The sequence below is a fragment of the Protopterus annectens genome, chromosome 9.part0 (assembly GCF_019279795.1).
Source record: "Protopterus annectens isolate FY-2018-M chromosome 9.part0, PAN1.0, whole genome shotgun sequence".
Taxonomy (NCBI): Eukaryota; Metazoa; Chordata; order Ceratodontiformes; family Protopteridae; genus Protopterus; species Protopterus annectens.
In genome coordinates, this window is record NC_056743.1 from 1422311128 (window position 1) to 1422325677 (window position 14550).

Here is a 14550-nt window from a genome sequence, read left to right on the forward strand (position 1 = left end):
TCGGGGCTGGAGGAAGGGTAACCAGGAGTGCAACAATGAATACACTCGAACATCTACATTTACAAGTGAACACAACTGTACTATGTTCTTCGTGTTTTACTGTTGCAGTCATCACATTTGGGTTGATTCCCAAAGCTAAGGAAGGGTGGAGGTAGATTAAGAAGCATCAGAACTGGCAATCAGGCCTTGTAAGACTGCTGTGGCAAATCCAGCTCTGGATTTAGAAAAAATAGGCAAGGGGTAATGCTTGATGAAAGTGTGTACAGAGCTCCAGGTTGCAGCTTCCAGTATGTCCCTCGTAGGGACTCCGCTGAGAAATGCAGTAGAGGTAGATGTAACCCTAGTGGAATGTGTTCTTATCCCGTGTGAGGTAGGTTTTCCATGGTGCTTGTAGCAGAAATGGATGCAGTGTGCTATCCATTTAGATATGGTTTGCTTTGAAATGGCCTTCCCCTCTGCCCCTGCAGCAAAGCGGACTAGCAGCTGGTCAGATTTTCTGAGAGGCTTAGTCCTGTCCAAATAGAATCGAAGTTGTCTGTGCATGTCTAGAGAATGCAGTATCCTTTCCCCTTTAGAGGATTAGGGAAAAAGTAGGCAAATGAATGGACTGGTTTAAAGCCACACTAAACACCACCTTGGGCATAAAAGAAGGGTTAGTCTTGAGGGAAACCCTGTCCGCATGGAAGATAATGAAGGATTCCACTGCCATAAGGGCCTGCAGTTCAGACACTCTTCTTGCTGAAATGATGGCTAGAAGTAAAGCTGTTTTCCATGAGAGGAATTTCAACTCTGCTGTAGCAGCCGGTTCAAAGGGGGGAGGGGGGGTGTAAATGTTTCCAATACAAAGTTAAAGTCCAGGCTGGAGTGGGAAGCTCTACTGGGGGGGGGGGGGTCCTTACATTTTTGGCCCCTCTAAGGAACTGTTTTACCAGAGGATGAAAGAAGAGGGGTGGCTCAGTATTATAATGAGCTGAGATGGCAGAGGCATGAATCTTAATTGAAGAGAAGGATAGGCCTTTGTGGAGCATTTCTGTTAAGTAATCTAGTATATTAGGTAAGCTGAGCACAGTTGTGTCCATCCCTTGAGAATGGCTCCAGGAACAGTATCTTTTCCATTTTTCTGAATAGGACTTTCTAGTACTAGGCCTCCTTGCCTCAAGAATGACATCCAGCCCCTGCTTACTGAGGGTTGCTAGAGGTGAGTTCAGAGGATTAGCCAGGCTGCAAGGTTCAGGGTCTGAAGCTTAGGGTGCAGAATTTGGCCCCCCCTGCTGGAATAGCAGGGAAGGGGTCTGAGGCAGGTGCCATGGTTGTAGCACTGTCAGACTGCGCAAAAGGGGATACCAGTGCTGGTGTGGCCAGTCTGGTGCAATCAGGATTGTCCTTGGCTTGTCCCGTTTGATCTTTAGTAGAACCTTCGCGAGGAGAGGCAGAGGGGGAAAGGTATAGACTGAGAGGCTTTCCCAGGAAAAGGACAGGGCATCCACCTTCCAAACTTGGCTGTGGGGAGTTCTGATGCAGTATTTGTTCAATTGATAGTTCTGAGAGGAAGCAAACAGGTCCACCTCTGGTGTCCCCCATCTCTTCCCAAACAGCTTAAATATTTTGGGTTCCAGTTTCCATTCGTATGGGTCCATGAGATTTCTGCTTAAGTCGTCTGCCAGTGAATTTAGTTTGCCTGGCAGGAATTGAGCTTGTAGGTGCACTTGGTTGTTCAAGGCTGTGTTCCACAGAGCCATGGCTCATCTGCAGAGTGGGTAGGAATGTGTTCACCCCTGCTTGTTTATGTACCGCATAACTGTGGTGTTGTCTGTCTTTACCAATGGATGTCCTGGAAGAATAAGGTCTTTGAAAGCTGTCAGAGCATTCTGTACAGCTAACATTTCCTTTTGATTGATATGCAGGTGCATCTGCTTTGGGCTCCATTTGCCCTGAATGCAATGCCCTGCCATGCGAGCCCCCCATGCATAGTCTGATGCGTCTGTTATTAGGGTTTGGGCGGCAGGGGGTAGAGTGAAAGGGAGTCCCTTGTTGTGGCAGCAGGTCTCTGCTCACCAAAGGAACTCTGCCCTTAGACACGGAATGATAGGAATTATTGTTTCCAGATCATGAGAATGTTGACACCATAGACTTTTTAGACACTACTGAAGTTTCCTCATATGCAGTCTTGCATATGGAATTAACAGTTTACCTTCAAAATGTCGAATGCCATAATGTCTAATGTTCATTTGGTTGAAAAATAACACCTAAACCCAAAACACTGAATGATCAAAATGTCTAAAAATCATTTAATTGAAAAAGCATTGAGATCACCTCTACTATTTTGCAGGGGGGTCTATGCCCCCCTGCACCCCCCTACTTAAATATACCAACTCCAATATCGCACTACAGTGCAGAAATGGGCATATTCGATAATTTCAACATTGTGAGTTTAGACTCATTTTATTTCAACATTTTGATCATTCAATATAGTGCATTCAACCAATTAATTTTTAACCATTTAGCATTCAACATTTTGAAGGTAAACCAGAATTAACAGAATGCAAGAGGCCATGAATCCCAGAGCTTGCAGTATTTTCCTTGCAGATAGCTGGGTTTTTGTGGCCAGTAGGTTGAAGTAAGTTAAATAAATGTGTTTCTCTGGAGTGAGGAATGCCATCTGGGAAGTTGTGTTCAAGCTTGCTCCCAGAAATACAATCTGTTGGCAGGGTACTAGGTGTGATTTTTTTCGCTGATGGTGTACCCCAGTGAAGTTAGAAGTCTCTTTTCAAATGCCAGGTGCTGTAGTAGCAAGTCCTGACTTTCCACCTGAATCAGGCAATCGTCCAAGTATGGGTAAATCTGAATACTTCTCTGCCTGCCAAAAGCAATGGCTGGAGCTAGGCACTTTGTAAACACCATGGGCACAGTAGATAAGCCAAAGGGAAGTGCAGAGAACTGATAGTGCATAGACCCTGCCCTGAATCAAAGGTATTTCATGAAAGATTCCCTTATGGGGATGTGCAAGTAAGCTTCTTTTAAGCCTAGGGTTGCCAGCCAGGCATCCTTGGTTAGCATAGGAAGCAGCTGTTGGAGAGTTAACATTTTGAATTTTGGAACCACCAGAAAGGTGTTGAGAATAGATAAATCCAGGATAGGATGCCAGGAGTTTTCTTTTCTGGGAACCAGGAACAGTCTTGAATAAAAGCCTTGTCCCCTTTGTTCTGCTGGGACAGGTTGAATAGCCTTGATGCTGAGGAGAGAAAGTACTTGCTTTTGGGCCTCCGTTCACTGGTTTGGGGGGGAGATCTGGCCATCCACTTAGGGTTGGGAGTGAATGGAAGTGGAATCTGTATCCTATGGAAACTATGTTTAAAACCCATTTGTCTTGGGTAATGTATTCCCAGTTTATTGCATGCCGGGCACGTTTTCCTCCTAAAGGTGCAAGTACTTGAGCAAGGCTTGGGGGAGTTGAGGATAAGTCATTGTGCAAGTTTACCATAGGGGGTTGGCTTACTATTCTCTGATTTGAATGTGGGTGCACCCCACTGCTTACTTCTGTGCATAACCTGAGACTGAAGTCTTGGGGGTCTGCTGTCCCTGAGTTAGGACTGTTCTGAGAAGGCCTGGAAGGGACTGGAAAGGACCAGTTCTTTGAAGGCCAATGCCTATTGAATCTAGGTGGCTGTACTTGTAAGAAATCTTTAACAGTTTGCGTAGATTTAGCTTTCTCCTCCATCCTTTTGAGTACTTCTTCTGCTTTATTGCCAAATAGGCGCTCTTGGTTTAAGGGTGCATCCAGTAATGTTGCTTTGACATGATCTGGAAAGTTTTGTTCCTTAAGCCACATGCCTTCTAAGAACAGACCCAGTGACAGCAGCCCTACAAGATGCTTCTAAAGCATCAAAACCACACTGCAAAGTATGTTTACCAACTTGGTCAGCAGAATGCAGTAACTCTTGTAAATCTTTGTGTTCTGCACAGTCAGGAATCAACATCATTTTCTGTTTAATTAGCCCCATAATATGCTACTGATACTTTAACATATGAAACTGGCAATTTAAAGCCCTAATGGCCAGAATAGTAGAGGTGTATACCTTCTTACCCCATCTAGCTAGAGCCCTAGAATCCCTGTCAGAAGGGGTAGGATTCTTGGCAGTAGAAGCCTTAATGCCTTTTGGTCCTTGGGAAATGGTCTCTGGATCCGCAGTAGGATTCTTGAAAAGGAATTTGGAAGAGTCAGGTACTCTATAATACCTATCAGGTTTCCTGGGAGCTGGAGGCAAAGTATCTGGGGTAAAGCTGGATTCCAAGAAAACATCATCTACAATCTCCAGAACAGGAGGGATAGCTAGAGGCCTGTGCTGAGGCAGGTTTAAAAATTTCCAGTCTCTTTTTGGACAGAGTAGTCCTGGCTTTCCCAATGGAAATGCTCCCCTAAGGGTATGCAGGGTTTCACCAAAAGAAAAATCTTCTGGAGGGGAAGCAGAGGGAATGGAATCCTCTGCATCTGAATCCTCATAGGTAGATAAGGGTATGCCCTGGTAGTCAGAAGGAACAGAGATATCAGATTCCTGATCAGAAGAATCAGAAGGAAAATCAGTTCTACGTCTCTGAGGGGGAAGGCTGGCTTCCCCTAATTAAAGTAATAAGGTCTTCAGCCATTCTAATCATTTGGCTTTGAGGCCCGTGGGCCTGAGAATGCACTTTGGTCGTCGGTTTCCTAAGCGTAGTGCGAACTTTAGGCCTGAGAAATTCAGTATTTCTGGCTTGAAACAAAGTTGTCTGTTTAATATGAAAATCGGTAGGCCTGAATACACCCTCAGAAGCCGATGCGTACACAGCGGCTCTGGACCCATCCAAGGTAGAGACATCCGCCAGTTTCACAGTCGAAGAAGCATCTTGCGGCATACCGGACTCCGAATGGGTCTCAGTAGAGGCCTGCAAATCTGTAGAAGTGGGTATCAGGGGCTGCAAAAGAAACTCACTGAGTACCGGTGGACTGGTGACTAGCTTAATGGTAGCATCATCGGCAGTTTTGGACCTATGCAGTCTGTCTCTGTCTTTATCCTTATGTTTTTTCGGAAGATCGTTAGTCGGATGGCTTACCAATGCCATTTCAGGGTACAGAGAACGAGAGCAAAAATATTTAGCTATAAAAATTGCCCAATGACGGATAGTTCGGGAGTTGAACAAGGCACAAAACTGACAGCGAGGGACGTCGTGGTCTGGGCCTAAACAGGTGACGCAGTAATAATGAAAATCTCTATGAGGTAATTTGCTTTCCACAGGCAAGACACTTATTAATTTTTTCTGACATCAGTTAGAGCAAGAAAAAAGGGTCCCCAATGGGGTACTCATCTTTGAGAAGACTTCAGGTCTGAAACTCGAAAACGAAAATTTCAGGAGTCGGATGACTGGCACTTGCGAACTTCTTCTGCTTCGGGCACCGCACTGCAAGAAAGACTGATGTAATGGAGTCAGCTGCATGTTTTATACCCCTGACGACCTGACGTCATGGAAGAAGCAACAGCATCTGACACAGAAATCCCAAGACTCTGGTATTCAGGCCAGCTGAGGGCTATCTGCAGGCAGATAACCCAAATGAGATGACTGCAACAGTGAAACACAAAGAACATCTAGGACTATGATCAACTATGCAATTACAAACCAGGCCGTTATATGTTTGAGACATGGATGTTAAGAAATTGGTCTTGGGATCGAAGCTTGAGAGGCGAAGCTTGACATCCATGTCAAGAACACATCTTCCAAACTTATGATCTGAACATACTACAAAAGTTAGAAACAAAAATTAAAAAACAAGTAGTGGTGTTTTACAGTTCAGAAAGCTGTTAACACACCAACCACTGCAATACATACCCATGAGGAGCATTGGACAGTCAGTAAACACTCCATTCAAACTCAAAAAAACAAAACAAAAGAAAATGAAGTGTTTAGGTTGATTTAACAGCTTCCTGACATGCTTCTACTGTGACCACGGAGCACTACTAAGCCCTAAACCAGTGCTTAACTGCAATGACGTCAGAAGGGTGCTTAACAAGCCTGCGTTTTCACCTACATCAGAGCAGAATTGGAGTGTTTCATGCACTACAATCTGTTTTAGAAGGATTATCCAACAATGTACTAACCTTTTCTGTATATATTTCTATATAATCAGTGGCTCCCTTTAGTGTCAAAGCAGAATCTGTACTATTCGAATGCACTACAGCAACTTCAACTTCGGCCACTCGGTAATGCCACACTATATGACCCCACACACTGCCTGCCACACTTATAAATCACAGACATTATGTGCGGAAAGTAAAGACTAAGTTTTTAAAAGCTTCCTGGGAGAAGGATTTAAAATGTGAAACAGTGACAATTAGAGCACTTTCCTTTCTAAACATACTTAAAAACACCAAATGACAAGCACAGGCAATATAACAGCCTGGAATACTCAAGATGTCCCTCCTTTCTGTGCTACAGGGGTCTCCTAATGAAGATTGTCATAATTAAGTAACTCATTTTGTTTACAAAGTAAACCAAGTTTAACAAATGGAAGATCTTTACCTGCTCTCTGCATCAATTTTGATGCATTTTTCGCGGCGGCTACTCCAGGCACAATAGGGATCCCTGGCTAATAAACAGTCCGTACAGAATTCATACTGACTGCAGTCTGATAGTGGCAGCTGGACAATCTGAGACCTGGATCCTGCGTACAGCAGTTTCTAAAAAGGAAAGGAAATGTGTAAGAACATGAATAGAGTAACATCAACAGATGTGGCAGGCATGCCAAACAGACTAGAAAATTCTGTCCAGATTCTTGTACATACAGTTATTTATTACTGGAGCTCTCACACAAGCCCTCCACTGAAAACTGACCTGGCTTAGAGGAACAACCAAATAAAAATAAATAGATGGATTGTTTACAATTGTGATGATAAAATATATATCAAGACAATTCTTGAAAGTGATTTCTGAATGTAAGCTGTTTCACAAATACATATAATAAAATGCACTGAAAAAGTACAGTTGTGTCATACGTAGCATAATGGTAGATGTTCAAGTAGATCAATGTTGCAGCAGTGATTCTTAGGTCTTCCTGCCATGCAGAAGCCAATGACTGGCCTGACTTCCAGAGTCTTTACATCATCCCTAGCCGCCGATGCACATCCAAGGACTGACGTCTGGATGTCGGGATATAAGAAGGTCGTCCATCAATGCCATCTTCATGTCTTTCTAGGCAGCGTGCAAACAGTCTACTTCCAGAAGACAGCACAACATCCCCAGATGTCTGAGTTAGCATGTTTAGTAATATACAAAGTAAGGAGGGCAGGGATGATGAAGGATCTATCTGCAGAAGTCTCCCGCTTCCTTGCACCCAGCAAGAGGGAAAGGAAATGTCAGCCGAAAGAGGGGATGAAGGGTGAGAGCTTGTACTGCAACACTGAGCTACTCAAAATCTGCACTTATTATAATAACTGTGACAACACTACAATGTTCTTCACAGTCAAAGCTGCAGTAATGATTCTTGGGAGGACTATCTAAGCTAGTGGAATGGTGGCAGAAGCTGATGGCCCATAGGAAACAAGGCTTTGAAGGATGACTGTATCAAACCCTGCTCTACCTCTTGGGGCTATGCCTAATTGGTAGTGCTTTGTAGAACTGTACAACAAAGTGCTCCATGTGGCAGCCTCTAGGATGGCCTGTGGAGGAACTCCTCTGAGAAAGGCAGTGGTAGCTGCCTTGTGCCTGATGGAATGGGCTTTGTCATGTAAAGAGGTTTTCCATGGAGGGTGTAAAAGAACCTAATAGAACTGGCCATCCATTTGGATATGGTTTGCAGTCTTTCCCCTCTGCAAAAGCCACCAACAGGTGTTCTGCTCTATTTGGGGTTCAACAGGATTGTCTGTGTACATCCATGAAATATTTGCTCTGCTTTGTTCTGAGGGTTTGAAATGAAAACTGGCAGGTGGCTAGCCTGGTTTAGAGAAAGTTCTGATACTACCTTAGGCATGAAAAAATGGATTAGCTGTAAGGGTTACCCTACATACACATGTGAAACACCGAAAGGCTCTTTGAACCTAAGGGCCTGTAGCTCAGAGACTCGTCTTGCTGAAGGGATGGCAATTTGTAAGGTGGTCTTCCACATGAGCATTTTTATTGGTGCAGATGCTGCTGGTTCAAAGGGAGGCAGGGTGAGTTTTTCTAGCAAAAAAATGAGATCCCAGTTAGGACATGGGCTCCTTCCAGGTGGCTTCAATGGCCCCTTTAAGAAACAGCTTCAGGTGTGGGGGGGGGGGGGTAAAAGTAAATGGGTGGGGGAAATAGGGTACGCAAGATGAGATGGCAGAAACATGCACCTTAGTGCTAGAATAAGGAAGGCCCTGGCTGAACAGACCTGAAAAGTATTGCAGGACTGAACTGATGTCTGCCTGAGGAGGGATGATGTTCTTGCTTTGGCACCAGATGTAGAATCTCTTCCGTTTTCCTAGGTACGATTTCCTGGTGGTGGGTTTCCTTGCCTCCTTAAGAATGGTTAGCACCTCAGAAGGGTAGGTGATGTTTTCTGGTGTTAAAACCCAGTCCTCCAGGCGGTCAGTGTCAGTATGACCAGATGAGGATGGAATATCTCCTACGGCAGGGGGGTGGAATCTTCCTTTGATGAGGGTCAAAAGGAGGGAAAAGCAAAGTGCTTTGACCAGCATAGGGAAATGGAAATCATGCTTGGCCTGTCTGTACTGACTTATATCAGCACCCTAAGAATCATGGGTAATGGTGGAAAGGTATACAGAAACAGGATGGTCCATTTGACAAGAATGTCCCTGCCTGCCTCGTTCTGGAGCAGAACCTTTGAAGCTGCCTGTTCTGATGAAAAGCAGAAAGATCTACTGATGGAATTCTGCACAATAATGTTAAGCCCAGGAAAGTCTCCTTTAGCATCCACTTGTTGGGGTCCAGAAGATCCCTGCTTAAGGAGTCTATCAGGGTATTGTTCTGTCTTGGAATGCAGAATGCAATAAGAGTCCATTTCAGGTTCACAGCAAGACTGCACAGGTGGTAGGAAAGGGTGGCCCCTTGTTTGCTTATGTACCACATGACTGTGGCATTGTAGTCCAAATTGTAAAGTTCCTGGTGTTAAGCATTGTTGAAAGGCTTTCACGGCCTGGTAGATAGTTATGAACTCTTCTTAGTTTATATGTAGCCTATTCTGATCTGTGGTACAGATACCATGCACCTTCATGGTCCCCAGATGAGCCCCCCCAGGCTATATCTGAGCTGTCTACAGTAATGTCATTGTCTGCCTACAGCAGAGGAAAGTTTACACCTGTATTTTGTAAAATGGTGTTTTTCCACCATAGCAGCTCCTGATTTTTTTTTTAGGTATGGAAGAGGCAGGAGTGTTTCCAGGGGTTGAGAATGCGGTTTCCACAATTTTTTTAGGAATCACTGCAGCTTTCTCATGTGTAGTCTTGCTAGGGGGAATCATGAATTTGCAAGAAGCCATGCACCCAACTGACATGTAGCTTGTCAGGAAAGAGAATATTTGTCTGTGCAAGAGTCTGAGACTTGCAGAGGTACAGGGCGAGACCTACCTTCTGGAAGCAGTCCACTGTGGCCTGTAAAGTATTATAGAGTCTGTTCTGTGGATTTATCCTGGATGAGACAGTTGTCCAGTTAAGTGTAAATGTGAACCCCAAGTGTTTGGCAGCCAGTGGAGCCAACTTCTTAGTGAAAACTCTAAGCATTACGCAGACCAAATGGTAAAGCACAGAACTGGTAGTGCAAGCCTGCTGCTACAAAGCACAAATATATTCTGTGGTAGTGTGCTACAGGGACGTGAAGGTAGGCATCATTTAGGTCTACAGTAACAATGTATAAAGCCTGGAAGATCATAGGGAGTAATTTTTGTTAAAGTTAGCATTCTGAATTTTGGAACAAAGGGATCTGTTTAGCCTTTACAGGTCCAAGGCAGCCCTCCAGCTGCTTTCTTTTCTTGGGACTAGAAAAATCTTTGAATAAAACCCTTTTCCTTCCTGTCCTGGAAGAACAGGTTAAATGGCTCCTTGTAGAAAGTCTAAAAGAACAGGCAGTAAGAGACTCTCCTGCTCTTTAGGTGGTTTTGGTATGCTAGGAAGGAGGAATTTCTCTAAACTGAATGGAGTAGTTGCTTTCTATGATTTGAAGGCCCCACTGGACTTTGGTAATGGTTTTCCATTCTTGTAGAAAGGAGGAGAATCTTCTTGTCAGAGGGTAGGGAAAGAACAGTCACAGTGCTGAGGATAGTCACAGTTGGTCTCTGAGCTGGGTGGGCTCTTTGGAGCTCTGTGTTTGCTCAGGTTGCCACCTTCTGGATTGCCTGGCTTTTAGTATAAGGAGGCCCCTCCTTGGCCTGTCTGGGGGAGGCCATGCATGCAAGGATAATTCCTACTACAGCTAGGCGCAAGTTGACAGACATAGCTCTTTCACTGCTTTAATCGGTTTTCTATTTTTGTACAGCTTTTTGAACACCTTTTGGGGTCCAAACAAGAACTCTTTGTCTAGAGAAGCATCCAGCAGTTCTGCCTTGACCTGGTCTTAGAGTGGCTGAGTCCTGAGCCATGCATGTCAGTGAACGACTAAGCCAGTGACAGCTGCTCTACATGATGCATGTACTGCATCACATCCACATTTTAAGGAGCGTCGGGAAATCTGTAAGGCTGCTCTAGCTACCTCCTGAATTTCCTTAGACAAGGCTTTATCAGAAACAATCTCTGCCTTAGTAATAATTTGGTCTTGAAGGGGTTCCAGATACATCAGCATGTGGAATTGGCGATTAAAAGCAATCGTAGAAAGGAGGACCGAGGAGATGAGACAGGAAGGCTGGCAGTTCTTTTTGGTTTGGCCTTCTTGCCATAACCTCTCTAAAAGCATGCTTTCCCTGTTATTAGACAGAGGATGTCAAGCTGCATACTTTGACGTCCCTTTAGTGGACTCGGTACCAACTACTGAGGGATTTGCTTCAGGGTTTTTGTAAAGGTGCTTATATTAGTCAAGAACCAGTCAGGCTTTCTGGGAGCAGGTGGCAGGCTGAATAAAGAGACGTCTTCAAAAACGACATCAAGCACCACTTGCACTGGGGGGGGGGGGGGGAGTAGCTAGTCATATAGGTGAAGGTAAACTCAGTAATTCCCTATAACGAGCTTGATCTTGCGAGAATTGTTTGCTTTCCCAACTGAAAGCTTCCTCTTGCGAGAATTGTTTGCTTTCCCAACTGAAAGCTTCCTTCATTTTATGAAGGGTATACCCAAACAAGAAGTCCTCGAGACCAGATAAGGTTGCGTTGGAAGGTTCTCAGAGTGGGATAACTCCTCTGCATCTTCAGAGTCTGAGGACAATGAATCTTTTTGAAAGGGCACCTCCCTAGGCATCTTGGATGGGGTGGTTTCAACCGCAGTGGTTTGAGTGCGGCAGAGTTCCATAGATTTCATGAAGGTTATGAACTTCTGGGTGACTTTTAAGAGGTCTTTGGCTGCAGTATGAGCTGTTCTGGCAGAGTGCTGAGGAAACAAAAGAGCAAGGCTGACTGTTCTTTTCGGTTTAGGTATCTGTTTTGTCAAAGTAACAAAGTTGGTCTTGGTTTCCATGGCTGAGGAAGGAAAGGAGTCTTCCTTGCTATCAGCAACATGAACACCAACAGCTGGGGACTGCAGACAGACCTCACACCTGAACAACAATAATGTCGTGGCAGCATGGTGGTCACCTGAGGGGTTGTTCTAGAGGGTTTGGGCCTAGGAGTCAGTGGACCAGAGGGCTGTGAAGTTGCACTACACGAGTCAGACTTGGTAGCTTGGAGGCAGACATCGGCCATATCTTCAGGTATTTTTCTTTGTACTTTTTGTCTTTTTTTTTTTTTTTTTTTTTGATGTGGAGGGAACTGAAACTGAGGACTCCATATGAGCATCTAGGACTTTGGACCATTCAAGGATCTTGGCTTGGACTTTAGCACAATCAAGATAGTACAGACATTGTGCTGAGACCCCAAACAGAACAAAGAGTGAAAATCTTTATACAGGATTTGCTTTCCACATTTCAAGCAACTTTTAACATTTTTAAACATCAACTTAGAATAAGAAAATCTCGAATGGGACACTTATCTAGCTGGAGAAGAGAAGAAACTCTGGAAAAATTAGATGACTTGACAGACTGTGAGTGCACTGTATACACAGTGAAGTGCATCAGACTGCTTGGCTACAAAGAACAGAGGATGGCACCAACAGTCGACGTCTTTAACTTGACTTCCAGACTTTAGTCAGCTAGGAATGATGTAAAGACTCTGGAAATCAGGCCAGTCACAGGCAGGAAGACCCAAGAATCAGTACTGCAACATTGGCTACAAAGAACATCCTAAATTGTATCAGTGGTCCCAGCACAGTTGTGAAAAGGACTTGAAGAGGCTGTATTATTATGAAAGCTCTGCTTATCATGTACATTTAAATCCACAGTGCTACCAGTGTTCACAGTCAAAAGCATACATATGGATGAACACTACACAAGTATGCTTAACTGAGCATTTATGTAAAACACACACACACACAACACACACCAGCATATCCCAAGTCAAAACTGCCACATCAAATACACAACAAAATTAACACCGTCCCCTACATTCCACATAATGGTGAGCTCATCCCCAAGAAAACTTCTAATTATAACTGCCTCTGAAGTCTATTCAACTCAGAAACAAATGAACGCTCTCTTTACCAAAAAGATCGTAACTCACTCATTGATATTATGAGCCAGCTCCGTTTCTGAAATGGACCCCAAAGCACTAATGTACACCACAGAGTGAACCAACATCACAGCCAAGTGTAATCAGTGCATGCCTGATGTTACTCAAAACTATAAGAAATGAATGCAACCAGACAGACCTTGTGTGTTTTTCAACCAAACGCTTCCAAATGAAACACATCTAACAGCTTACATATCAAAACTATCAGCTACAAGTGACATCACATCAAGTTTAAACACACCCTGGATATCACATCCTTTTCAAAGCTTTCCAAGATGATGGAACCTTTTGGAACAGAACTCTGCACTATACCTGTCTCGGTGAGATAGTTAGGCTCTCCACTGCCTGAGCCTCATCAAACAGCTGCTTCTCCTCGATGACATGGACCTGCGATCCCAGTACTACAGCTTTATTCAGCCATCCATTGTCTAGTAAAGAAAATAAGACAGAGGTCACCTACAAAGTGGAACTTATCAAAATAAACATAAACCTGCCAAAATGCTACTCCACTGTAACAACCAGAAAATTAATGGTGGTGGTATTTGGGTAATTAAGAATACAGCTGTAGTAATCTATGTGCTAGATTAACAATTTCAAAAAGGTCTTCAGACAAAGATGCATAAATGCTAATACTAGCAAAACATCCACTGGATTTTTAGCATCTTATTTGAACAGCTTCTGAAGTACTTTTTTTTTTTTTTGTACCAGTTGGTAACCTCTAAAAAGACTCAATAATTCATCAAATACAAAGAGAGAAGCTGGACAAAATACCAACTTGCTATGATACATATGGAGTCAGTTGCGAAATGATTGCTTTAAGCATGTTCTGAGAATGCAGGAATACTTAAAACGTAAACTTCAGACAAGCTTTAGTTGACAATCATATATCTTCACTTTCCTGCCCATTTTTTTTTTACTGTCATGTCCACTTTCCTAGAACCCAATTCTTTCATTTTTTCCCTTACACTCCCTGTCCAATTACTTTATGAAACAGAAAAAAGACTTTTTACAGAAGCATTTCTCTCACAGGCAACAAACTGTTCACTCCACATAGAGAATTGTGATAGGGCAAAAAAGTCCCACTGCAATGGCCTTGGTTATGCGGAAAATAAATAGGTTACTCTGGAAATAAAAGGTGATAGAGTCTTGCTCATCAGAGGCAAATGCAATTTTAATCATCAATACAACTGCTGCACCTACTCTCTAATATCATAAACACATTCTAGTCCTGAAAAAACTTAAAAGCATACCCAAATAGTGGACAACGTAACAATGCAGTGTTACCAATGCAAATCTTAATGCACTCATACCCTATGGCAAATAAATACAAGAAATGCTTTGTGAATTTTCAGCAACCACCCTCCCCACTTCCCCTTAAAGAGTGTAGTCAGAGCAATTATACCCATCTATACCCCTGTGAACAGGTCAGCTGAAGGAGGATGCCGGACATCATACCCACCCGCTGTCACCAAGTGTCTATAAGTCAACACAATTTCCTCTGCAATGCTATTCCAGAAATGCATCCCTGTTCTGAACAAGTCACAGCCACAATAATAACTTCCACTAGCACTTCATTTGTTACCTTGGCAGAGGTGAGCAGGAAGACAAAGCTAGCTACTTAGTTTATATAAATTCCAAAAAGGAGAAGTATACACCATCAGCTGTGCCAACAATGGCATTAAGATTTTATGTATGGTGTCTCACTTGGGCTGTATTTATAAAAAAAAAAAAAGTTTAAGACACTAAAAACACAATGGCGTTTAAGCCCACAATTACTGGCAATCAGCTCTTCTCCTGAC

The 14550-nt window shown here is 43.5% G+C and overlaps 1 protein-coding gene across 1 annotated transcript in view; it reads right to left on the reverse strand.

Moving 5' to 3' along the window:
• SEMA4C (semaphorin 4C) overlaps positions 1-14550 on the reverse strand; it is a 150518-nt gene that overhangs the window by 11429 nt on the left and 124539 nt on the right. Inside the window, exons 12-13 of the mRNA XM_044084386.1 lie at positions 13064-13179; positions 6550-6707 (exon numbers count right to left, since the gene is read on the reverse strand). Of these exons, the coding sequence (XP_043940321.1) occupies positions 6550-6707; positions 13064-13179 (274 nt within the window). The remainder of the gene's footprint in view (positions 1-6549; positions 6708-13063; positions 13180-14550) is intronic.